The 27,413-nt window shown below is 38.5% G+C and overlaps 1 protein-coding gene across 4 annotated transcripts; it reads left to right on the top strand.

The window, feature by feature from the left end:
- The first annotated feature begins 88 nt into the window (after nucleotides 1–88).
- On the top strand, nucleotides 89–27,006 carry osbpl3a (oxysterol binding protein-like 3a). Of its 4 annotated transcripts, none has more exons than XM_081377442.1 (22): nucleotides 89–531; nucleotides 10,563–10,694; nucleotides 10,886–11,002; nucleotides 11,093–11,146; nucleotides 11,712–11,825; nucleotides 11,936–12,064; nucleotides 13,552–13,636; nucleotides 13,800–13,903; nucleotides 14,125–14,208; nucleotides 14,312–14,462; nucleotides 14,579–14,664; nucleotides 14,762–14,893; nucleotides 17,812–17,905; nucleotides 18,011–18,246; nucleotides 20,999–21,136; nucleotides 23,263–23,326; nucleotides 23,413–23,491; nucleotides 23,619–23,769; nucleotides 23,946–24,090; nucleotides 24,250–24,376; nucleotides 26,001–26,123; nucleotides 26,213–27,006. In XM_081377442.1, the coding sequence occupies exons 2-22, from the start codon at nucleotides 10,566–10,568 to the stop codon at nucleotides 26,307–26,309; spliced, it is 2,439 nt and encodes an 812-aa protein (XP_081233568.1). In that variant the 5' UTR covers nucleotides 89–531; nucleotides 10,563–10,565; the 3' UTR covers nucleotides 26,310–27,006. The 4 variants fall into 4 exon arrangements, with proteins under 4 accessions (XP_081233568.1, XP_081233566.1, XP_081233567.1 ...); XM_081377440.1 differs by having other exon boundaries at nucleotides 18,002–18,246; XM_081377441.1 differs by having other exon boundaries at nucleotides 14,309–14,462.
- Nucleotides 27,007–27,413: the final 407 nt, after the last annotated feature.

Raw genomic sequence — 27,413 nt, 5'->3', positions numbered from 1 at the left:
ACATTTTAAGCTAAAACGGCTTGCCATACAGGAAGGCAGCTTTACCTGGGCGTAGGTAGGCTACCTGAATTACGTAATGGTCTCTGTTGCGTTTTGAAATGCAGTCTCTGGATAGGACGACATGCTAACTCTTCGGTGGATTTTCATTTGCTTCCTAAACGTCAATTACCATGATGTCCCACCCCCTCTTCCTCGCCTCACCGCGGAACTCAAAATACAGCTCGAGGACGAGGTTCAAACCTGAGCTGGAAACAGTAAACTTAAAACTTGCGGTCGCCGTCGCCTCCACCTTCCCCTTCACTCTCGGATTACAGCGGTGCGCCACGGACATTTCGCTCGCGATAATCTTCTCAGAAGCGAAATTACCTAGGATCTGATTTCGGCAGGTGGAAGAACAGTGATGGTGAACCCGGTGTCAGCCACTTGGTCCAAAGTATAAATGTGCTGATAAGGCGATTTTAAAAGTGGACCGTCGGTGACACGAAGACAGAGCCGCCGCGCCACGCTGTCACTCTCTACCTGGCGACTGTGGTAGGCACTGAGTTTGTGTTCATTTTACACAGGGAGACATTTTATATATTTAAATGATAAAATAAATCCTAGCTTGTTGTAAGAGAAGTATTGTAATCGATTCATAGCCACTTTCACCTTGTGCTAAACCTCCCTTTGACATTCCGTGAATGTAGCCTACACATCCAAAACATACATATAAGTGTGTTTTGTTTACTCAGCCTCGATAGCCAATCAACGTTTGTTTTAGTGCCTTTCGCTTTGGAAACCATAAAAACTTCCTGTCCTCATCATGGATAGACTGACTCATCGATGAGCCTAATTTCACAGTGTTTCCTTTACTAAATCTTTTTCTAAACTGTTTAAGGCACCTCAAGCTTTTTAGATTGCGTTGAGAGGTTGTAGATTTTTGAAGTCCTCGGTCACAATTCACTTTTATTTGTATGGAGTCGTCGTTTACATTGTTCAGTCGTAGGCACATTACGTTGCTGTGGCAACAAAAAAAAAAAAATGAACCCGAATTGCTTGCTTACGACGGCGCCACGAATGCAAATATTGTGTGCAATACATCATTGTATTCACATTTCATGTAGTTTTGTTGTTGTTTATTTATTATTAGAGAACTGGGGACATCGTCAAATGTGGCTCCTCATCATTATATTAAAGTGACATTATTGTAGTGTGGGACAATAATGTAGCTAAGTTCAATTTTAGGTAGTTTTAAAATGATGTTAATGACTTAACGAGAGTTTCCCAAAAAATAAAACGTCTGCCATCATTTACTTACCATTATGTTGTTTCTGTATGGTTTTCTATGAAGGCAAAAGGAGATGTTAGGCAGAATGTAAGGGACTGACAGATTCAGGCACACTTCATTTTCATTGTATTTTTTTTTTCTTCATTCAATGACAGTGAAAGATTCCTGAGCTGCCTAACATTGTATTCAACCTTAAGGTTGTGCCATAAAAATATTGTGTTGCATTCTCCTTTGACACCTCATTTTAATTAGTTTTTATTTATTTGTTAGACAAGGAGGGAAATTGTCATCTTGTCGTCACAATCACTGTGGTTTAGTGGAACTTTCATGGTGGTTTTAAGTGGTTTGAAATTACTTGTATGGCATATGAGCTGTTTTAATAGGTTTTTCCCAAATGTACTCATGCACAATCTTGTGATAAAACAAACTGATGTATTTTACAGACACAATACCTTTTATAATATAAAACATGTCTGTGGCCTTCTTTCCGAGTTGAACGTTATAGATATCAAGTGGCATTCGAGGAAGTGAAGGACACTCAAAATAAAGGTAGTCAAATTGGCTCTTCATTGTTGGCCTTGACACATGATTGGGTTGATGTGATATGATGCATGATTGGGCTGTGCGATTAATCGTAATTGATTTTTGACTTTGGCTATTATGAAAACAAGATAATCGAGGTAAAATTATTATTGTGCTACTGCCGCATTCCTTCCAAGCACCTTCCTTTCCTTCACATCGGTGCGCTTTCGTTCCTCCCTAAAAGCCCCAACTTAACATCCAAATCAGCCAAATAAGTGAGTGTTGTAAAATGAAGTCTACTATTGCTAAACTGTGGGACGTGTTTGATATTAAATAGTGTTATTAAAATGCGTATTAAGCCGCAAAAGAGTAACTGTTCCCCAGGCGGCTTTCTGTGCGCGCGCTCCGAGTCGGAGCCAAATGTGGATATCACATGGGCTTCGGACACGCACCTAAATGCGTACACACAAAAATTGTCAAAATGCCTTTTTGGAGATTATTCATGAAAACACAGTGGGTTATGTCTTAAGTAAATGTACAAAGTTGAGAAAGAGAACACGTGTGCAAGTTGCAACAGTATTTTTGATCCGTGCATTAGGTCTTAAAGGTAGGGAAGGCAAAAATTTTTTATAAACACTTTTTGTTGTACTGGTTGAAACTGTCTTCACATCCTGATAGCAATGAATAATAGAAGTTGTTTAAAAATATTAAAAAAAAGTACATTGGCTAGGCTATATCCTCTTTAGAAGTCTCTGGACCAAATAAAAAGGCCACTCTTCCTCTGGAACTACACTCGTGTACTGCCGTTAACCGGAAGCCAGTGATTATAGTTTATAAAGTTAAAAAATATGGATATTTTTCTTACAAAAATGCATCGCTTAACTTCAGAAGGCCTTTTTTAATAACCCCCTGGCCCTGAGCCATATGGATTACTTTTATGATGGATTGATGTGCTTTTTGGAGCTACTACTCACACCCATTATAAAGAAAATATCCTGGAAGAGCCAGGATAATTTTTAATATAACTCTGACTGTGTTCTGCTGAAAGAAGAAAGTCATACACCTAGGATGGCTTGATGGCTTGAAAATTGAGCTCAGGTGCATCTTGTTTCCACTGATCATCCTTGAGATGTTTCTACAACTTGATTGGAGTCGACCTGTGTGAAATTCAGTTGATTGGACATGATTTGGAAAGGCACACACCTGTCTATATAAGGTCCCAAAGTTAACGGTGCATGTCAGAGCACAAGCCAAGCCATGAAGTCCAAGGAATTGTCTAGCTACGAGACAGGATTGTATCGAGGCACATCTGGGGAAGGGTACAGAAACATTTCTGCAGCATTGAAGGTCCCAATGAACAGATCATCCATAAATGGAAGAAGTTTGGAACCACCAGGACTCTTCCTAAAGCTGGCCGCCCGGCCAAGCTGAGCAATCGGGGGAGAAGGGCCTTAGTCAGGGAGCTGACCAAGTACCCAATGGTCACTCTGACAGAGCTCCAGGGTTTCTCTGTGGAGAGAGGAGAACCTTCCAGAAGAACAACCAGCATTCCACCAATCAGGCCTGTATGAGTGCCAGACGGAAGCCACTCCTCAGTAAAAGACACATGACAGCCTGCCTGGAATTTGCCAAAAGGCACCTGAAGGACTCTGACAATGAGAAACAAAATTCTCTGGTCTGATGAAACAAAGATTGAACTCTTTGGCCTGAATGGCAAGCGTCATGTCCGGAGGAAATCAGGCTCCGCTCATCACCTGGCCAATACCAGCCATCCCTTCATTGAAGCATGGTGGTGGCAGCATCATGCTGTGGGGACGTTTTTCAGCGGCAGGAACTGGGGAGACTAATCAGGATCGAGGGAAAGATGAATGCAGCAATGTACAGAGACATCATTGATGAAAGCCTGCTCCAGAGCGCTCTGGACCTCAGACTGGGGCAACAGTTCATCTTCCAACAGGACAACGACACACAGCCAAGATAACGAAGGAGTGGCTACGGGACAACTCTGTGAATGTCCTTGAGTGGCCCAGCTAGAGCCCAGAATTGAACCAGATTGAACATCTCTGGAGAGATCTGAAAATGGCTGTGCACCGACGCTCCCCATCCAACCTGATGGAGCTTGAGAGGTTCTGCAAAGAATAGGAGAAACTACCCAAAAATAGGTGTGCCAAGCTTGTAGCATCATGCTCAAAGACTAGAGGCTGTAATTTGTGCCAAATGTGCTTCAACAAAGTATTAAGCAAAGGCTTTGAATACTCATGTACATGTTTTTTTTTGTGACATGTACAAAACACACTTCTTTCACGTTGTCATTATGGGGTATTGCTTGTAGAATTGTGAAGAAAATAATGAATTGGATCCATTTTGGAATAAGGTTGTAACATAACAAAATGTGGGAAAAGTGAAGCGCTGTGAATACTTTCTGGATGCACTGTATGAATACTGTTAGTACATCTTCCTGCAAAACTTAAAACATTGTTTATTTAATTTGAATTTTTGTTCTATTGTATTTATTTGTCCGTTTTGTTTGCAATTATTTTCTTTGTTCTTATTGTGTTGCTGACTGTTTACTTGTCTTATGTAATTATTTTGAGGACTTTTTTTCTTCACATTAGTTAACCTAATATCAGTTAATTCGATAATTGTGTCAATAGTGAAATTTCGCTGTTATTTAAAATGACTCGTATTGTAAAATAAGACTTAGATCATATAGTCCACTAATAATTGTGTTAAATAATAATGATTTCAATATTGACCAAAAATAATCTTTTTTTTTTTTTTTTTGCCATAATGGAGCAGCCCTAATACAAGAGTAGTGCACTATCTTACCAATATACTTCATTTGGTGAGCTTTCATTGCCCCTGTAAGATCATGCTTACTCAATCATGTGACTGAAGCATCTTTCAAACACCTCAAAGCCAAGGGTTGTGTTGGTTTTCCGCTTGACATCGCTTACTTGGTTTGTTAACTGCACTTTTCATTGGACCCTCACCCATGATAAATTGCTCATTCATTAAGTCAAACAACCTTTACTCCTTTTAATCTATCCTCAGATGATTCTGTATTTGTCATAACTGTATTTCGATATGCTTCTGTGCCCTTGTCCCCACAGCCCACACCCTACAGCCTATTTACTGCAATGACTATTTTATGTGGTGTTTATGATTGACATGTATTATACAGGGCCAGTCCTCATATTCTGTGCTTCTTTGTGTTTTCACATACCATAAATGTCAGTATAGATTAGACAATGTCAGTTTCCACTGGTTTTTGTTGTTTGGCATTACAACTAACGCTGATCATACTGTGTTGGCGTTCTTTGTTTACATCATAGGTTACTCACCCGCATGAGACAAGGCAACCTGTGCTCAATGTCAAACAGTGTACCACTCTACCACAGGGATCAGGGACGTCAGTATGTTCGCTAACAGTTTCCGCAAAAATATAAGCAGCACAAATATTTAAAAGAGAACTTGGTAACTTTTTTAACTTAATAAAACTGTCTAGAAATCATTTGGATGGTTAAACAACCTGTTCTGGTGATACTGGTGACTTTCCCCGCTCCCCCCAGCGTTCCCAGGCGGAAAACCAACCTTGCAACTTGGGGACTAGCGTCCCGGCAAAATAGAAATTGGAAGTCTCGTGAGAAGCGGGAACGAGAACGAGCGCGAAACACGAATCGCTTTACGGCAATTCAGCATAAACACACACGCATGTATGATGTATTACCAGATTACCCACCTCGGTAGACAAAGCTCCACACGATTCAGTTGGCTTGCTCCGATCAAAACAAACGCACATGAGCAGCGGTAGAGAGGGGGAGGAGGCCGCCGCAAGTGAGTTTTTTACGACCGTGTTGTGACATATACGCCCCCCCACAGCTGTAGGGGGAGCTCGTGTGGAAAACATTCGACAACAAAAGGGAAAATCAGCGAAGAAGTGACTAGAGTTCGCTAGAGTTGCCGAGTTCTCCTTTAACACATTGATAATAATAAGAGCACAGCATCAGCATATACGAATTTCTTTGTATGCACCTCTCTTTATTATTTTCTAAAATGAATGAAGTGTTCATTCAATACAAAATTTAAATAAAGAATAAAACGTAATCAAAGAGCACATCCCAGCTCTCCCCCTACCCAAGAGCCATACTTACACCCATATGCAATGGAATTAAAGTGATTTCTGAAGGATCATGTGACACTGATGACTGGAGTAATGGGTGCTGGAAATTCAGCTTTACCATCACATGAATAAATTACATATTAAAATATACTAATATTATATTAAAATGTTATTTTAAGTTGTGATAATATTTCACAATATTGCCATTTTACTGTATTTTTATCAAATAAATGCAGTCTTGGTGAGCATAAGATACTTTAAAAAAAATCATGAATATATATATACACTGCTCAAAAAAATAAAGGGAACACTTAAATAACGCAATGCAACTCCAAGTCAAACACACTTATGTGAAATCAAACTGTCCACTTAGGAAGCAACACTGATTGACAATCAATTTCAAATGCTGTTGTGCAAATGGAATAGACAACAGGTGGATATTAAAGGCAATTAGCAAGACACCCCCAATAAAGGAGTGGTTCTGCAGGTGGTGACCACAGACCACTTCTCAGTTCCTATGCTTCCTGGCTGATGTTTTGGTCACTTTTGAATGCTGGCGGTGCTTTCACTCTAGTGGAAGCATGAGACGGAGTCTACAACCCACACAAGTGGCTCAGGTAGTGCAGCTCATCCAGGATGGCACATCAATGCGAGCTGTGGCAAGAAGGTTTGCTGTGTCTGTCAGCGTAGTGTCCAGAGCATGGAGGCGCTACCAGGAGACAGGCCAGTACATCAGGAGACGTGGAGGAGGCCGTAGGAGGGCAACAACCCAGCAGCAGGACCGCTACCGCCGCCTTTGTGCAAGGAGGAGCAGGAGGAGCACTGCCAGAGCCCTGCAAAATGACCTCCAGCAGGCCACAAATGTGCATGTGTCTGCTCAAACGGTCAGAAACAGACTCCATGAGGGTGGTATGAGGGCCCGACGTCCACAGGTGGGGGTTGTGCTTACAGCCCGACACCGTGCAGGACGTTTGGCATTTGCCAGAGAACACCAAGATTGGCAAATTCGCCACTGGCGCCCTGTGCTCTTCACAGATGAAAGCAGGTTCACACTGATCACATGTGACAGACGTGACAGAGTCTGGAGACGCCATGGAGAACGTTCTGCTGCCTGCAACATCTGTGAAGAGCACAGGGCCCCAGTGGCGATTTTGCCAATCTTGGTGTTCTCTGGCAAATGCCAAACGTCCTGCACGGTGTTGGGCTGTAAGCACAACCCCCACCTGTGGACGTCGGGCCCTCATACCACCCTCATGGAGTCTGTTTCTGACCGTTTGAGCAGACACATGCACATTTGTGGCCTGCTGGAGGTCATTTTGCAGGGCTCTGGCAGTGCTCCTCCTGCTCCTCCTTGCACAAAGGCGGCGGTAGCGGTCCTGCTGCTGGGTTGTTGCCCTCCTACGGCCTCCTCCACGTCTCCTGATGTACTGGCCTGTCTCCTGGTAGCGCCTCCATGCTCTGGACACTACGCTGACAGACACAGCAAACCTTCTAGCCACAGCTCGCATTGATGTGCCATCCTGGATGAGCTGCACTACCTGAGCCACTTGTGTGGGTTGTAGACTCCGTCTCATGCTACCACTAGAGTGAAAGCACCGCCAGCATTCAAAAGTGACCAAAACATCAGCCAGGAAGCATAGGAACTGAGAAGTGGTCTGTGGTCACCACCTGCAGAACCACTCCTTTATTGGGGGTGTCATGCTAATTGCCTTTAATTTCAACCTGTTGTCTATTCCATTTGCACAACAGCATGTGAAATTGATTGTCAATCAGTGTTGCTTCCTAAGTGGACAGTTTGATTTCACAGAAGTGTGATTGACTTGGAGTTACATTGTGTTGTTTAAGTGTTCCCTTTATTTTTTTGAGCAGTATATATATATATATATATATATATATATATATATATATATATATATATATATATATATATATATATATATATATATATATATATATATATAATATGCTGTTATCTGAAGGCTTAATCTAGTTACTAAATCTAGTTATTTGATCATTATTAGTATCAATAAATGTAATTATAATTTCAATAATGGTGTTTTTTAATCATACTTTTTGTTATCGTTTTTTAATATAAAACATTATAACGTTCAAGGCTGTGTGGTACAGTGATATTTTTTTACCCCAGTTTGCGTCATCGCTTACTCCCTTATCGCTGTATTATTTTTGTGCTGTGACTGTCTTTTGAATCTTCTGTCAGCATAATAAAGAAAAGGGTTAAAGGAAAGCCCTGCTTTTCCGTATTTGCAAATCTTCCCGACAAGGGAACTTATTTTGTGAAAGTTTCCTTTCATAATTGATTTTTCTGAGATTAGCAAAATTTAAAAATCATAAGCATGTGTTTTAGCAACACCTTATGCATGATTAGCTGAAATGTAAATAACATTTGCAGGGCAGTTCATGCTGAAATGTTTGTAGTGTGTACAAACGCGGAGATGCAAAACCACAGGAATTCATTTTTTCATAAACACCAACATGTATTCGGATGCGCACGCATTCTTGTCTACATGCATGCCTCAGTCTAGGTTTAGACAAGTCTGACTCTGCCATCTAAACAAAAATCAGACTGTGAGTTTGGAAACTCGAACTAGAGTTACTGGTATTTACACCCAGATTCTCAAACATACATACATACATACATACATTTAAAATAAAATAAAAGATACAAGCAAGTGACCCCCTCAAATGCTTGGGAAATAACTGGAATAGCAACATATTTATCCCAAGGCAAGAGAGGCTCAGTAACAGAAGAGGAGATTTTGTGTGTGTGTGTGTGCGTGTGTGTGCGTGTGTGTGCGTGTGTGTGTGTGTGTGTGTGTGTGGTTGTCTATTTACCACAAATTTGCCCTGGTGACTCAAATGTTCTGAGCATTAGTAGTCTGTGTTGTCGCTCTCTGTCTATTTCTCCTATCCATGTGGTCCCTCTTTAATGCTTTAACCTAAAGATTTAACAGTGCATGTATTGTAAACGTTCCAAACATGTTGTTGGTGTGTGTCGCTGGGTGTGGATGTATATAAAGTAATTTTTAGTTTGTGGTCACTCTGAAGAAGTTTGACAGTTGTGTTTATGTGGGACGTTTTTGTTTGTGTTTGATAATTGTCTAAATGTGAGTGGGACAGACTGTTTATAAAAACCCTTGACTTATATGAAATATATGCTTAGCCATTTTTATGTATACTTAAAGGAATAGTTCACTTAAAAATTAAACTATGGAAGTCAATGGGGTCCATCAACTGTCTGGTTACGACATTCTTCAAAATATATGTTTTTTTTTTGTGTTCAGCAGAAGAAAGAAATTCATACAGGTTTGAAACAACTTGAGGGAGAGTAAATGATGACAGAATTTTCATTTTTAAAGTGAACTATTCCTTTAACTTTACATCAAAGATACATGGGTATGAGCTTCGAAACTATGTAAGTAACTAACTATGTTTGGCTTTAATAACTTGATGCACAAAGTTACATCAAAATATATATGTAATTACATCAATATATATATACATTTTGTGTGTGTGTGTGTGTGTGTGTGTGTGTGTATGAGCATTAAAACTGTATGTTCTTTTTAGTCCTGAACTTTCGAGTCCTCTGCTGCTGTCACACTGATGCTTAAGTATTCGTCTGATTTGTTAAACCTGCTCAGTCAGGGTGGATGAATGAATCACCTGACCGCTCCATAAATCTAAAAGCTCTTCCATAAAAATGTTGCTCACAAGATTTTAAAAGTTTTGGCTATTGATTGAAAGCCTCTCGTTCTGTTGTTGGAGAAACCATGATGCAACACCTCATGCAAACAAAACACTACCATGTTTCAGAATGTTTTCAACTTATTTTCAAAAGGTCACATGGTGTCATGAAAAATTGTGACACTGCTGATGTAGATGAGCAATGTAGTAGTTTTGTATCATACCCACGTATGTGTGTGTGTGCGTGTGCGCATGGTCCACTGAAACAAGAAAGGATGGGGCACAAGAACAGTGTGTCCCTGTGGACTCAAAACAGTGATACACACACACACACACACACACACACACTCTCTCTCTCTCTTGGCTCAGGAGTAAATAAAAAATAAACTGATAAATATATATTTTCAGCTATATATTTTCATGTTCAATGACCCATTTACATGTTTCTGACATTAAATAATTGGCTTTTACAAAGTAAAATAATTATCAAAATATTATATTGATGACAAGTTAAATGTATCCGTAGAGATCTGGAAGCCTGTATTATATTGCCTGCCCTTGGGAATATGACCATGTCATACTGTTTTTATGCATTGTGTTGTCTTTTATTATTTTTTATGTCTTGGCTGTAACCGCTGTGATCTCTTAAATTTTTCTTTATTAGGGACATTTGTCATTGACATTTCTTACATAATTTTTTTGGTTATAATTATTTCTGTTTTTTTTTTTTTTTTTTTTTAAGTATGTTGACGTTGTATGCATATAATGGTAGGGGAAACACTGCTATTACCTTCTTTTACATCCTCACAGATTTTTTTCTTTTGGTTGCTATTTCCTCCTTTGCCTCACTCACTTGTTCTTTTCTGTGACTCTGTTGCCCTCTGCTTGTCACATGATGTAACTTGTGTACAATTGTGTGTTGAGTGTTTACTGTTTTTGTGTCCACAGTAAATGAATTACAAGATGAGTTCAGACGAGCAAATTGCACCACTGTCTCCCAAGACATCACCCGCCACATCAAGCATGACACCATTTACACAACGGAAAGAGAGTAACTCCTCATCAGAAGACAACAGACAGGCAAGACAAACGGCTTCAGCTCTTCATTGAGAGACCTTAATCGATGTTTGCTAAAACATCTAGTGTGCAAATAATACATATGATGTCTTTTGAGGCATCTGGTATTGGGGGTATTATAATTTAGTTCTTTCTCCCCAGAGCTTTTTAAAATGTACACCTCTTTCTTTCTGTCTCATGTTTTTATTCTTTAGGAGAGCTGGGAGGTTGTTGAAGATTTGAAGGGATTGACAGAAAATATTCAGAAGCCTGAGAAGCAGGAAGGTTTTCTGTTGAAAAAGAGGAAGTGGCCAATGAAAGGCTGGCATAAGGTGATCATATGATTTTGTAATTAAATATAATGACAATTAAATATATGCATCTTTCATCTAAGGGTGCTAATTTATTTTATTTTTTCACAGAGATATTTCCTGCTCGAAAGGGGCATCCTTACATATGCCAAGACTGGGACTGATGTGAGTGTAAAAACAAGTCTCATCCACATACTACACACACATTCTTCAAGGCTCATGTGGAGTAAGATTACTTAAAGGAGAACTCCGGTCAATTTTAACATTGAGCTCATTTTTTTGTAAATTTGGAGTGCTGTCAGTACAGAGAACAACTACAAAAATCGGTGTTGCCTACACCGTGTTATCCTCTTTTTAAAATTTGCACCCTGTTGACTTCAATGGGGCAAGTTTTAAACCTGCTTTTAGCCTCTAAACATCCTTGATGTGTCATTACAAGTGCACAGGTCATGTGAGTGATTCCTTCGGAGTGAACGCGGGTGAATCTGACTGCAGTAGATGTGAAAGATATGAATAAAAATGATGTTTATTCAGCCAGCGCACATACCTGTATTTACATCCTGTTTTCGGTCGAAGTCCACAGTAGTCGATTGTCGAGTTCATGCGCATAGGTTTAGTACCTATGATCACGCGCGTGAACTCGACAATCGACTACTGTGAGTATGTTAGTTCTCCTTTAAAACCTGTCAGAGATGCTCTTTCATCCCTTACTGTGTGATTGATTCCTCAGCTAAAGAAGGGGAGGTTACGAGGTCGCATTGATGTTGGTCTCTCTGTCATGGCCATGAAGAAGAAGTCAATGTGCATCGACTTGGACACAGAGGACAGTATCTATCACCTCAAGGTACTGGCAACACAAACAACACACACCTACATATGCTGGGCAAACAATAGTTATTTTTTCTCATTTTATCAATGCCCATTCATTAGCTGTATTTGCTTTTACGTTCACAGGCAAAGACTAGGGATCTGTTTGAAAAGTGGGTGACGCAACTACGTCTTCATCGAATGTTCCGTCAGAACGAGATAGCCATGGAGCCTCCCGAGCGACACCTGCAATCTGACCCCGTCTCCAACAGACGAGTATTTACCCTTCTTACACAATAATCATTCACAGTGTGGTATAAAATTCAGCCTTCAGACACATCAACAAGATAAGAAACTGTAAACTGTTAGAAAAGTCACCATAATAATGAGATTTAGTTTGAAACTCACAATTGTTGATTTATTTATGTAATGAAAGAAGTAATGGCTGATAATTCTACTGTTCTGGCTTTTTAAAACCGCATTTATAGTTTTCCATCTAGAATTTATATGATTTGTTAAATCAGGAATCAAAACATCTGGATGTACAGTGGAAAAAGAGTTTGAGTTTGAAGGAAAAAGCCGGAATTTTCTTTCAACATCAATCTAATATTACTAATGCAATAAAAAAAAAGATTCTAGTGGTTTCACACTTAATTCTTCACCTTAATTCTTAGACTAACTAGAGTCTACCCTGGTGGAAACAAGTGGGCCGAGACCCCTGAAAAGATGGGTCTCGTTACTCTTTCAAACAAACTCTGGTGCAGTTTGACTGAAATATGAACACAGACCAAAAACATGTCACAAGATTCAACCCTAAAAAGAGCAAAATGCTAAATCATACCTGTTTTTTCTCGTGATAGTCACGATGTTGCCCATCACAGTTCGGGCAGGCATCAGAACCGTGTTTCCTCACAGCAGATCTTACTTTGTGTGTGTGATGGAGGGATTCCTGCCACTGTTTTGACTCCTTAACACATTTTATAAGCACTTCACGAGTTGTCAGCTCCATCATATACCATCATATGCACGTATATACAGCGAGCGTATTTAGCCCAGCACACAGCAATGTTTTAGATGTCCGACTAGTTCCATCGCAAAATATACATCATAAAAGCCATTTTTTATTTGTTTTGTATCTTTAGGTTCAGTGTTAAAAACACTAAGCTAACCAGGACTGAATGTATCGATGTCTTTTTTGGTCTAAACCAAAAGAACTAAGAACCAAACTACACCCTTAATAGAAGACTGATTTAAAAAATAAATAAAAAGTTTCATCGACAGATAGGTTGAGAGTGACTCTTGAGGCAATTGTGTCATGGTGTGAGCTGCTACTAACAATGAGCAAGACGGACCTTTCAGGGTAGGAGATTATGACCTTAAAATGAACTTCTAAAACGTACTGCCAGATTCTGGAAGATAAATTCTTCAAACAGTGGTACAAGAGGAAGTGGGGCTGGTCCTTCAAGAGTCACTCGCAACCTGTCTGTCTATAAAGCCTTTAAAAAAGCCTTTTCACAACACTTAGGATTAAGTTTCATGATTCTTTACCTTAGCAAAGTCACTGAGAAGCTGACACCTTGTACTTCTGGAGACTCCAGGTAGGTTTCAATTCTAGAAAATGGTGGCACTGGAGACTAAAGGGTTCCTAATATATATCTTACTTGACTTGACATTTTTGAAGTCTTTCCAATAATTTTCAAGTGGCACAGAAAGGCAGTATACACCAATGTGACATTTTGTCTTTTTTTTTTCTTTGTTCCCAGCGTTCGTTTCATTCCAAGCAGCCTTTAGCCCTTTTGAAGAACAGCTGGCTCCAAAACTCACAAGACATGGAGAAGTGCTGCAAAGGTAGCTGCAAAAACCTGAACTGACACATCATTCTGAAGTATTAATCATGGCCAAAATACTGTTCATCTCTCAGATAATACACAGAGAACATTTAAAAAAGCAGGATGGCTTTACTGACCCATCACTAATAAAATTAAATGCTAAATGGTAATCTTTTTGTTAGATCTGTCGGAGTGTGATTCATCGTTGCTGGAATTAAATCTTCTTCTGAAAAATATGGAAGTTCTTCACCGAGCGTTCTCGGCACCTGCCATTAACTTTCTGCAGGTAGTGCCTTTTGCATTATTGTATGTAATGATTAAAAGATCATCAATATGTGTTTTAAGTTTGGCGCATGTGATGATAAATTAATTTGGGGACATCCAGATAACTCTTCATATGTACACTACTGTTTGAAAGTTTGGGGTTAGCATGATTTGTTAATGTTTTTGCAGTTTCCAATGCTCATTGTATGTCATTTGTGTGTGTGTGTGTGTGTGTGACCCCAGACTGAAGGCTCCAAAAAAGAGAAACGAGGACACAAAAAATGGAGATCAAAGAATTCTAGCAAGGAAAATAAAAGCACACTACAGGTAAGATTTAGATTTAGGCTCTAAATATAACTTCAATTTACACACTGTACTAGACACTGCATCACATGCTATCTGTCATTCACTATCTGTCATTTTCTAGCAGAATCCTGACACTTCATCTTCCCGTCTGCACGTATCTCATCCAAACTTGGTATATTCAGAGCCTGTTTCACCAGACTCATGCTTGGAAAGTCCAGACTCGCCCACGGAAGCCTCTCGGATGCAGGAGGAGTTCTTTCGACTCGCTGGCACTAGTGAGTTTGAATGTTCACACGCATTTTTACAGGGATATTTATATTATCATAGTTTCTGATATTACAAGAACCATTATGAAATGACACATATTCTTCCCCTTTCTTTCTTCTACTAGTTAATTCCACTCTTAGGTCAGCGTACACTTCCCTGTGCTCAGAAAGAGACCGAGTCAGGAACACATTAGATTGTATCAGTGAGAAGGTATACAAGCAACAAATTTGTCATCTGTTTTTAAGTGTTTATATTTTCTATTATTATTGGCCAAAATCAAGGCAATTTTATCTTCTTATTCAATCAGGATGTCCTTGATGGGTCACGCCCTCTGCTGCAGCAAGTGTCCAGTGAGAGTCGAGGGTCAATCCCAGAGTCCTTATCAGAGTTCTTTGACGCTAAAGAGTATCTGCTGTCTGGCAGCTCGTCTGAGAATGAGGTCAGAAAAGTCAAGTGGTCAAATCGCATATTTGCGTGAATCATCTGTCAGTGAATTGAATTTTATGAAATTTGAACATTTTAGCAAAAAGAAACTAAAATGTAAAGCACTGTGAACTGAACTGCGGAGTATGTATTGAGATTGTGTGAGATTGTTATTTTTTGCGTACTTTCACGATAATATCGTAAATATTGTTTAAACTATATGCAAGCTGACATTGTCACTCACTTTGCAAAAACAAACAAAAACATGGCTCGAGAGTTCACGCTTTCACCGCATGATATATATGTATTATATAATTAGAATACCCCCAAAATTCAAGATACATGGACATTTTTACCCCCATGAGTTTTTGTTTTATATTTATAACATAAGATGTAGTTAAGCAATATCACACCAGCAAAAGTGCATTTTTCCCAATATCTGCACAATTGCAAATGTGATATTGATTTTATACAGCAGTTCAATAAACAATCAAGTCAAGTCACCTTTATTTTATATAGCACTTTATACAACAAAGATTGTTTTAAAGCAGCTTTACAATGATAACAGGCGAATGATTCAATAATTCAAACAATACATTTCGGCTGTCCAGCAGCTATAAAAGAAAATAGTGTCATTGTTCAGCTGAAGTCAGTTCAGTGTTGATTCAGTTCTGTTGTAAAGATCATCAATTATTAAAGGGTTAGTTCACCCAAAAATGAAAATTCTGTCAGTAATTACTCACCCTCATGTTGTTCCTACCCCGTAAGACCTTCGTTCATCTTCGTAACACAAATTAAGATATTTTTGATTAAATCTGAGAGCTGGATCACTCCTCCATAGACTTCTAAGGGACTGAAACTTGCTGGCCCAGAAAGGTTATTAAAGAGATCGTTAATATAGTCCAAGTGACCACAGTGGCTTAATCTTAAGTTTATCAAGCGACGAGAATACTTTTTGTGCGCTAAAAAAAAACTAAAATAACGACTTCTCTCTGGGCCTCAAGTGAGTTAACGTAGTGTTTTTGCGCAGCGCGTCAGTGTTGCGCGTCACCACGTAGGCTCACTATTGGCCGACGCTGGTCATGTGTGTGACGCGCTGCGCAAAAACACTACGTTAACTAGTGTCGTCCACTACGAGGCCCAGAGAGAAGGAAATGAATAGTGGAATAAAGTTTTTTTTTTGTTTGTTTTTTAGCGCGCAAAAAGTATTCTCGTCACTTGATAAACTTAAGATTAAGCCACTGTGGTCACTTGGACTATATTAACGATCTCTTTAATAACTTTTCTGGGCCAGCAAGTTTCAGTCCCTTAGAAGCCTATGGAGGAGTGAGACAGCGCTCAGATTTAATCAAAAATATCTTAATTTGTGTTCCGAAGATGAACGAAGGTCTTACGGGGTTGGAACAACATGAGGGTGAGTAATTACAGACAGAATTTTCATTTTTGGGTGAACTAACCCTTTAAGTTCATTTTATCTATAAAGCAGTAATGTCATCATTCAGCTCAGTTCAGTTCTCATCCAATAGTGTCAGTGCAGTCAAATCAATAATAATGTTGAATATTAATAAAGTGTCCCCAACTAAGCATGCCAGAGGTGACAGTGGCAAGGAACCCAAAATCCATCACGTGACAGAATGGAGAAAAAAGAGTCTCAGTCGGGGGCCCAGTTCTCCTCTGGCCAATGAACGAACACGGTGTGATTATGATTCAGGCTGCATCACAAGTCAAAAATCAGATTGTGGATCAGTAGCATTCAAATATTTCATCCAGTGCCTTGCGGTACTCCATACTGAACTTGTGATCGATATGCCACATTTCCATTGTGCCTAAAATGTAACTTATAATAAGTTAACATAAGTTACATTTTAGGCACAATATTGTCTGTTTTTGTTTTATTTTGGCAATGAAGATTTCTTAATAAAAACACAGCTGTTGTGCTTCTCTAAGCAACACAGAGGTGCTTCATTGCTGAATGAATCCATGTTTCAGTTTAATCTGTTAGAATCTGTTTGTTTCAGAATCAGCTCAATGGCCCATTCATAAAAACATTCGCTTGCTTCGTTCTGAAAGAATCAGCCGTTTGATTGAATTGGTTGAATGAATGGCTCACTCAACACGCTTATTAGGACAGTAACTTGCCCGCCACCCACTTTAATATTTAAATATTGAATAAATAAAAAAAACTTTTAGTAGAGGGGCGGTTTTACCTTAGCTGCGGGTTGGGAGTGGACGGTCAAAAAATACAGTGTGGGTCCCGCAGTCCTGCGATTTGCCACGTTACACGAAAGGAGTCAACAAATGAAGTTCACTGCAGTCCATCAGTAACATTCTCTTCCTCCATAGCAGGCTAGGCCAAGTGATTCATTATTTAATTAATTCGTAAAGTACGTTTATGTGTTGTTGTTTTTTTGTATTATTTCTTTTCTTTTTGCTTTATTTTAATTAGCTAGTGTGTGTGTGGTGTTACGTGTAATGGATGTAGGCTGTAAGAGCTGTGCGTGTAAACCTTACTCCCCTGGCCTCTAGAGGCGCTTTTGCAACTGACACTAACGGCTGCAGTCTTTAGTGTCCTTGTTAGCATCCCGCACCAGAGACCCCGGTTTGAATCCTACTCGGAGCGGGACGAGTTGGACCAGTTACATACACATATGTTTAAATGTCTTTACGCTCCACCAGTTCTGATGTTTTGTTTTAACAGTTAATTGCGTTTTATAAGGCTAAGAAAAATCTGTCCAAATCATAATTTTTTTTTAACAATATACACCCCGAACGTATTATTACAATTATATTACTAATACTATTCATTTTTATTTCTTCAGGTCTTAAAAAGGTTATAAAAAGCCTTAAAATTGACTTTAAAAATGTACAGAAAAACTGAAATGTTACACATGAATTCCTTTATGATCATTATAATTTTTTTTTGTGTGTGACCAGTTGTCTGATGATGATTCATACGTCAGTGATGTGAGTGACAGCACATCAGTAGAGTTTTGCAGGGATGAGAACGGCTGCATGAGGGAGAATTCTGGTGAGGCAGGCACTGTTAAGCACGCACATTCAAGTTCACTTTTATGAAGCTTCACCTTTCTTTGCAATCATAGTTAGTGGATTATGTGTGTGTTAGTGTCTTCAGGTAACGGCAATGAGAGTGCAGTGATGAGACGAGGCCGTTTGCCAAGTGCACGCATGAACGAGAGCGTGAATCTGTGGAGTATTCTGCGCAGTAACATCGGTAAAGACCTGTCGAAAGTGGCTATGCCCGTCCAACTCAATGAGCCCATGAACACTCTGCAAAGACTGTGTGAGGAAGTTGAGTACTGCCACCTGCTGGACACCGCTGCAAACACACGCGACCCACACATGCGCATGGTGAGATCAGTCAAATTATAATTCTGTCATCATTTACTCACTCTCATGTCCTTCTAAACTGGTATGACTTTCTTTCTTCTATGGAACATGAAAGGAGACTTTTAAGCTTCAGAAGGATTCTGTGTTTAACTAGGGCTGCATGATTAATTTTATTTTAATCATGATCTCTATTTCTATTTCTCTTGATTATTTAAAAGGGATAGGTCACCCAAAAATGAAAATTATCCTAGGTGTATATGACATTCCTCTTTCAGACGAATACAATCGGAGTTAAAATGTCCTGGCTCTTCCAAGCTTTATAATGGCAGTGAATGGCCATTTCTGTTTTGAAGTCCATAAAAGTGCATCTATCCATCATAAAAGTGCTCCAGACGGCTCCGGGGGTTTAATAAAGGCCTTCTGAAGCGAAGCGATGCGTTTGTATAAGAAAAATATCCATACTTAAAACTTTATAAAGTAAAATAACTAGCTTCCAACCAAACAAACATACGGATTCCACTTAAGTCTAAAACGCATCTTATCCAAGTAATGTGACGTACTGCTGATATTTACACTACACCATGATGCACTACGCTCCTTCTGACATCACAAGTTGTGTAAGTTGCGCTATAGGCGTAAGTGGACTGCTTATGTTCGTTTGAATTTTAGAATTTTACTTTGTAACATGTTAAATATGAATATGTTTCTTACACAAACTCATCGCTTTGCTTCAGAAGTCCTTTATTAACCCCCCGGAGCCATCTGGAGCACTTTTATGATGGATAGATGCACTTTTATGGACATTTTTTAAAGGGGTGGTATAATGCACCTTTTTACATTATGTAAAAATAAGTCTCTGTTGTCCCCAGTGTGTGTATGTGAAGTTTTTGCTAAAAAATACCCCACAGATCATTTTTTACAGCATGTTAAAATTGTCCCTTTTTGAGGGTCAGTAAAAATGCGTGTTTGGTGTGTCCCTTTAAATGCAAATGAACTGCTGCTCCCACACAGAGGGCGGAGCTTGTGTGTGTGTCAGCAGTTCCGGTTACCTCACGCAGATAAGCACTAAAATGTCAGAAACTGTTCTACCTTTTTATGTTTAAACTGGAGTTGGACAATGATTGAGAGACAACATGTAGATTTCAACAGGACGTTTCTGAATGGTTAATTCATTAATTTATGTTGCTGATGTGGAGTTAACTATCTTCAATTAGCATATTCTGTCATGATTCTCTATAAGAGTACAGAGTGACATCCTATTGCATTTGTGTCACATACTGTATTGCATGTGAAAAGATGGAAGGAGTCAGCTTGAGCAGACTCACAAATGTGCTCTACTATAACAACTCTTCCTCTTCTCAACATGGACTGCATGTTCCGGGGGCGGGGTTTATGTACATTTAAAGGGATGGTTCGGCCAAAAATGATATTAAACCCATGATTTACTCACCCTCAAGCCGTTTGAGATGCATATGTCATTTTTCAGACGAACACATTTTCAGTTATTTTAGAAAATGTCTTAGATCTTTCAGTGGTTATAATGTGAAGTTATGGGGTCCACTCCTTCAAGTCCCAAAAATGTGCATGCATCCTTCACAAAAGTAATCCATCCGGCTCCAGGGGGATAAACGAAGGCCTTCTGAGGGTAATCCGTGCGGTTTTGTCGTAAAAATATACATATTTAAAACTTTATAAATGAAAATAACTGGCTTCCGGTAGCACATCTCCGTGAACGCGCGTCGACCGCTACCGGAATATTTATATATGTATATTTTATATTTATATATGTATATTTTTACGACAAAACCGCACGGATTACCCTCAGAAGGCCTTCGTTTATCCTCCTGGAGCCGGATGGATTCCTTGTGTGAAGGATGCATGCACATTTTTGGGACATGAAGGAGTGGACCCCATAACTTCACATTATAACCACTGAAAGATCTAAGACATTTTCTAAAATAACTAAAAATGTGTTCGTCTGAAAAATGATTGACATATGCATCTCGAACGGCTTGAGGGTGAGTAAATCATGGGTTTAATATCATTTTTGGCCGAACTATCCCTTTGAGGGTTAGTGATGTCACTAACCCGTGAGGAATGTCGTGTAGTCCCGTTTGTTGTAGTCCTTGAAAAGCAATTTCTTTAAAAGAAAATATCTTCCTTTGCTTTGAACTTTGAGCGTTGTAACTTTGCAGACGTTGTGTATGCTCAAACAGCAACAAGAAAAGTGAAATCATAATCAACCACCCCTTTAATATAACTCTGATTGTATTCGTCTGAAAGAAGAATGTCATATACACCTAGGATGACTTTAGTGTGAGTAAATTATGGGCTAATTTTCATTTTTGGGTGAACTATCCCTTTAAACATGATAGTCTGCCTTATTTGCAATATATCCAAGCATGATTCTCAACTAAATTGTTTGCGATTGTGGTTGCTGAATAAACCACTTACGCAACCTCTGGTACAATACAAAGTCTTTTTAGTTGTTTTAATAGAAAAACATTGGAATGTTTAATGAAATTTGGAATTATTGTAATTAATATTAGGAATTTAAGAAGCTGACATTAAGTTGACATTTTCTTAATATTTGCTTAGGTGAAAGTGCAATAATTCTAATGAAATGTAAAAAGAAATTACTCAAATGAAAGCAATAGTGATTATTAATTGCAATTTAATTTTTGGGCAAAATAATTGTCATTGTTAGTTTAAGCATTATTGTGCTGCCCTATGTTTAACCATATATTCTATTCTTGTGTGTCTTTTTCTTAAGGTATATATTGCAGCATTTGCTGTGTCAGCCTATGCATGTTCGTTCACTAGAGCAGGAGGAAAACCCTTTAATCCTATTCTGGGAGAGACATATGAGTGTCTCCGGCCAGATAAGGGCTTCCACTTTATTGCTGAACAGGTAACCATGCACATTTCTGTTATTTCAACCAAATCACAAAGGTGTACACCAGGGCTGACGCGATAACCACAATATTGTAATACCGCGATACTGACAAGGCAACCGCAGAGGAATGCTAGCAACCAAAATGTTCATGTTTGTTTTCTTTTTTCATAAGGCTATAGCCTTCTTGTTTTACACTTTATGCATGTGTATTGAGTGTTGATTTAAGTTAATAATGAACAAAAGTGAAAAATGAAATTTTTCTTAATTAAGACTGTGCACCATTGTGATTTGTAAAGAAGCTCTGTAGAGCATTGTTGGTCGATTGAGCTTTGTAAAGTGAGCTCAAAGTTAAAATCATTTAAACACCTTGTTTCATTAATAAATGAATGAGCGTTTTTGAACACACAGCAGGGTTTCCGCGGGGTCTTAAAAAGTCTAAAATTCTGAACTTTAAATTTAAGGCCTTAAAAAGTCTTAAAAACGGCCAGATTTTCATCCTAGGTCTTAAATTTCATTTAGTCAGGTCTTAAAAAGTGTTTACCCTCGTTCATTTCCAGAAACGCTGGCCGCAGAAAGTTATCACAAAGTAGCAAAAAAGTATCGAGTTGTAGCCTACAAAGCGGAGCCCTAGAGCAGGGGTCTCCAACACGTCGCTCGCGTGCTACCAATAGCTTTTGGCTTGATATAAGCTAGCTCGCCAGAGGCCGTTCACATATCGCGTCTTTTGCGCGCTCAAGTTTTTTCAAATGTAGGCGCGTGGCAAGCGCGCTCATAATTGAAGCGATGCGTTAATTTTTTTTACCAGACGCAACGAGATGAAAAAAATCTAAACTTTTCAGAATGCCGCAAACGCACCGCCGGTCATGTGACAGGAACCAACCAATCACCCCTTTCCATAACAACATTGAAAGCTCAGTCAACATGAAGGATGGGGGTGCACCCAAACACTACTAATAAATATAAGTATTTATAATGTATAAATGTCAGTAATTTATCTTTTTTGACTCATTCTTTTTATAAACAAATATTTAAAGGCTGAAATATGAGGTTTATCTTTGTATAAAACCTTTTTTGTCAAAACTTTATTTGAACTTGTACATGTTAGTAGATAACATGTTGCAAGATAACATGTTGCAAGACACTCTTTTAGAATCTGGCCATCACTTTTAATGGTATTTTAATGTTCACGTAAACAAAGTGCATATTGATTCTAATCAATTTGTTATTTGCTGTTTTTCGACATAAAACTTGTTGAATTGACTTCATTCTGTATTATCAGTACTTTTTGAACAGGATTCTGTGATAACTGTGATAATTTTAAATATCTCATCATTTCCTCTCTAGTTATGATCAACTATGATTGTGTTTTTACAGTATAATATGCAAAAGTACAATTTTCTATAAAAAAAATCTACCTCTCCCTCTCTCTCACACACACACACACACACACACACACACACACATCAGATAATCCTAGATGGATAGAAAGACAGATAGATAGATACTCTAATGAACCTGAGGTAACTATCTATCTAACTTGGATAATGCGTTGTGTAGGTCTTAAATTTCAATCTTTATGGTCTTAAAATGTCTTAAAAATGTCTTCAATTTGACTTACTGAAACCTGCAGAAACCCTGCACACAGTTGAATGAACGGTTTGACTCACTCAAAGACAGTCCCTTGCCGCCACCTAGCGTGACAATGTAACCTGCACTGACTGACAGCCAGTCTAGAATGCGTAGAGGCAAGCAGTGCTGATGCTGGATACTATTGGGAAATATCAGACAGCAGTCTCAGAAAGCCTCTCGTCCAGTCAGATTCGAGGATCGGAACTAAATGTTACACATATAACAGTAGCCTAGTTCATGTTCTGTTTTGTGGACCCTTATTTTAATATTATTTCCTTTAGTTCCTGTTTACTTTCCTTTGTTCTACCCCTGTTTATATAGCCCTGTGTTTCAGTTGTTCCTTTTCAGTTCTCGTTTATGGATTGTGTGGTTTGCGTGTTTTAAAAAGGATGATGATAATATGGCATATTGTGATATTATTGAGCCACTCAAAATCACAGCAAGGGAAATTCCTTCACTGCGACAGCCCTAGTGTACACGCTCACATGCTCTTTAACACTGTGTCCCCTAAGGTCAGTCACCATCCACCCGTGTCCGCTTGTCACTGTGAGTCCAAAAGGTACACATTTTGGCAAGGTAAGTGAAGCACAGTTGGCTAGTGTCAAGCATTTTAGCAGTTTGCATGATTTGATGCCATTTTCTGTATATTCTCTGTCCATTAGATATCCGTTGGAAGAATAAGTTTTGGGGAAAATCAATGGAGATTGTTCCCATGGGAGTCACTCACTTAGAGTTGCCAGGGTGATTTAATTTTATCATGAATTATTCTGCTTGTCATTCACTTCCATTATTCCAGCATGCAGTCTCCTCCATGTCTCAGCATCTCTCAGCATCTCTGTCTTTCTTTCACTCATTCGCTCATTCTCAGTTTTGGGGATCGATATGAGTGGAGTAAGGTCACTTCATGCATTCATAACATTTTAAGTGGTCAGCGCTGGATCGAACACTATGGGGAAATGTCAATCAAGCACTCAACCACGATGGGAGGTGTCAGTCATTGCAAAGTCACTTTCCTTAAGGTGGGACCTTCAAGACATGCAAAATTCTTTCATCCCACATATGTGTGTGTATCTGTGTTTGTCTTGCCCACATCTTCCTCTTGTTGAACAACCTCAACCAAATATTCATTTTATGAATGATTTGTTTATTACCTGTTCTTTTATTGTGATTTGTTTTATGCATGCCTTATATTCAGTCGAGATCTGGAGGTCTGAATGCTAATGAGGTAGAGGGTGTGGTCACTGATTCAGAGGGGCGTGTCATTTACTCTTTGTTTGGCAAATGGAACGAGGCCTTGTACCTGGGAAAACCGCCCTCGGCAACCTGCATCTGGAGAGCAAGTGAGTTCCAGAGCAGTCCTTTTAACTATTTAAATATTTCAAATATCGAAATTATAATCATTAGGTTCCATCTTCAATGAATTTGTGGCTAATGATCTCAGGAGGGCGCTAACACAACACTGTTTTTGTCTTTGTATGTTTGTGTATGGATGCATATAGATCCTATACCTGAGGACCATGAGCAGTACTATGGATTCACCCAGTTTGCAATTGAGCTAAATGAATTGGAGGAGAGTTTAAGGCCACTCTTGCCCCTGACGGACACTCGTTTTAGACCCGACCAAAGGTACAGACGTAATTAGAGACATGAGTCAAAATCTGTTAAGGGGTAATAATGGAATAAGTCATTATCCACTATTATTACAACAGGATCTGCATTTTCATGGGTTTAAATAAAATATTTTTGTTGTAAGAGACAATAAAAACAACTTTGCATCAAAACCACTCCTTTCCTGGTAAAAAATTAACTTGATTTTCAAAAGTGAACAAATTTGCCACAACTGAATGGAAAATTCAATTCAAGTCAAACACGCCAGTCTCTGAGTAGGGGTCACAATAAACTTATACATGATATTGGGTTCCCAAGACGATATTTCAACTAGTGCTGGGCAACGATTAATCGCATCCAAAATAAAAGTTTGTATTTATATAAAATATGTGTGCGTACTGTGTATAATTATTTTGTATATATAAATACACATATATTTAAGAAATATTTGCTTGTATATACTGTATATACACTGAACAAAATTATTAAATGTTTTTGCTCCCATTTTTCATAAGCTGAACTCAAAGATCTAAGACTTTTTTTATGTATGCAAAAGGCCTATTTTTCTCAAATATTGTTCACAAATCTGTCTAAATCTGTGTTAGTGAGCACTTCTCCTTTGCCGATATAATCCATCCACCTCACAGGTGTGGCATATCAGGATGCTGATAAGACAGCATGATTATTGCACAGGTGTGCCTTAGGCTGGCCACAATAAAAGGCATTTCGAACATCTACACCAGGGATCAGCAACTCCGGTCCTGGAGGGCCACTGTCCTGCAGAGTTTAGCTTCAGCCCTGATAAAAACTCACCTGCCTGTATCTATCTAGTAATCCTGAAAACACTGATTGCCTTGTTCAGGTGTGTTTAATTAGGGTTGGAGCTAAACTCTGCAGGACAGTGGCCCTCCAGGACCGGAGTTGCTGATCCCTGATCTACACGTTTTAAAAAAATCAAACATGGCTTATCCCTCACGCACATTATCATGTCCGTCAAAAACTTAGGCTGGCTGTCAGTTGGAATATTAGAGCTAAAACATAGACATAACACACTCATGGGAATCAATCATTTCACTGAATACTTGACAGCTAAGAAATAAATAACTATTACTTTACGTTCCATTATATCGATGTCTGTCAAAAAATAACATGCATAATATACGGTAGTATTTTCGAGAAGCAGAAGTCCAGCATTAGGGTTGGGAATGGAAAATACTTATGGTCAGGAATCGGATACTTGTTATAAAATAAAAAATTATTTTGTGTGCTTTTTAATATGACTCACTTTTCAAAATCTTTTTTCCTTTATTTTGGCAATCGATGAACTGTTAAATGACTGATCTTGGGATGAGTCCCAGTAGTCATCCAATTTGACTCTCATATGCTGATGTAATATATTATAAAGTTGACTGATGATTTTTATAAAATGTTTAAAAGATTAAAGCAATTATCAAAGTTTGATCAAATGTTGTAATATACAATAAAAGATTAAACATTTTTACATGATTTGTTACATTTAATGACCCCTTAGCAGATTTTGACTCACTATGAAGTATGAATTATGCCATGTATGTTATGCAAAATGAACTCTTCCTATTACTAAAACCAGCTGTTGTCTACTTATTGGTCCTCTTTTTGTTAGATTACTTGAAGAGGGTGATATTACTGGAGCAGAAGAACAGAAAGAAAGAATTGAAGTCCTCCAAAGAGAGAGGAGGAGAGTCCTGCAAGAAAATAACATGACACACTCACCCCGATTTTTCAAGTAAGTGACTGTTATGAACATAAAGATGCTGTTGTTGCATTTGGGCGCATCATGAGTTTCTCAAAACTCAATTTTGTTCATTCAATCAGACGTGCTGAAGACGACTCGTGGGTGAGCAATGGCACTTACTGGGAGCTCAGGAAGGACCCTGGATTCAGCAAACTAGAATTCCCTGTGCTCTGGTGACCACCTGTGGATTTGTGTCATTGACTTTTCTCTTTCTGCTCTGACTGTATATAGAGCCCTGCACTCTGTGGGTTTTTGATGTACTGTGCTTATCTTGATGTTTTTTGTATTGGTATTTATCTTTGTTGAACAGACATTTATAGCACAATATATTATCTCTAGAAACGCATCAATGCCTTACTTGTCAAACTGCCTTGCTGATGTTTAGATGCAAATGCACAGACCAATGACTGTTGTAAGTGTCTGGATATAATTGATGTATTTATAATTAATAAGCAAAGTAAAAAAAAAAATCCTCTAATCAATTAATTAATAAAATAAATTAAGATTAAGATTGATTTAGAATTTTAAAGACAAACACTTAAGTTCACCCTAAAATAAATAAGAAATTATTTTTTGTAAATGAAAAAAATGCTTGTCTTCCTTTTTTGTGTATGTATGTGAAAGAGAGAGAGAGTGATATGTGCTCATGTGGTATACCTGTTACACTTGAGAACTGTTGTCCTGTTTCTGTGAATTGTTGGTGTGGTGTTTTAGATGTGATAAACACAACATTTCTTTCCTTAATCAGTGACATACTTGCAAAGAATTTAAACAGATCTGGGACTGTTGCTTTCAGAGGATCGGAAACGGATTGCATCAGTGTATGACTGACCACATGTTTGCTTTGCACAATAAATGTAGTGAGCACGAATCTAAGAAACTTTCCCTGTTTTTATTATACAGACGCTTTTGGATATTCATCTATTGCGCTTCACTCTTATTACGTGGTGTTTTTTCCCCACTTCTTTTTAGCTCTTTATTTTTCTACAAGCTTTAATTAAAGAGGAAAATATGTTGGAATTAGATATGATAATTGTAATTGTATAACACTATAGGAAGATCCCCTTTCTGAACTTTTTTTTTTTTTTTTTTTTAAATGGACAATGAACGTCATATGTTCTTTCTTGACCTGAGCCATCGCTGTATGCTCCATGTGTAACTGCTCTCCAAACTAAAGTGACTATATTGAGAATTTTTTTTCTTTCTTTTTTAAGTGTACCCAACTTTAAAAATAATAGTAATAATTAGACACAGCTGGAAAGTGTGACAACTAGCTACACA

This window comes from Scardinius erythrophthalmus, assembly GCF_964197995.2.
Source record: "Scardinius erythrophthalmus genome assembly, chromosome: 10".
Taxonomy (NCBI): Eukaryota; Metazoa; Chordata; class Actinopteri; order Cypriniformes; family Leuciscidae; genus Scardinius; species Scardinius erythrophthalmus.
Note: the sequence above shows the minus strand (reverse complement) of the source record. Positions and strands in the feature narration are given on the sequence as shown.

What these genes read in the sequence shown, in the direction of transcription:
- osbpl3a (XM_081377439.1), top strand. Translation starts at nt 10,566, where the DNA reads ATGAATTACAAGATGAGTTCAGACGAGCAAATTGCACCACTGTCTCCC. An exon ending in CTGCATGAGGGAGAATTCTG is followed by an intron (nt 17,906 to 18,001) that starts GTGAGGCAGGCA and finishes TGTGTGTGTTAG; the next exon opens with TGTCTTCAGGTAACGGCAAT. An exon ending in GCAAAGTCACTTTCCTTAAG is followed by an intron (nt 23,770 to 23,945) that starts GTGGGACCTTCA and finishes CCTTATATTCAG; the next exon opens with TCGAGATCTGGAGGTCTGAA.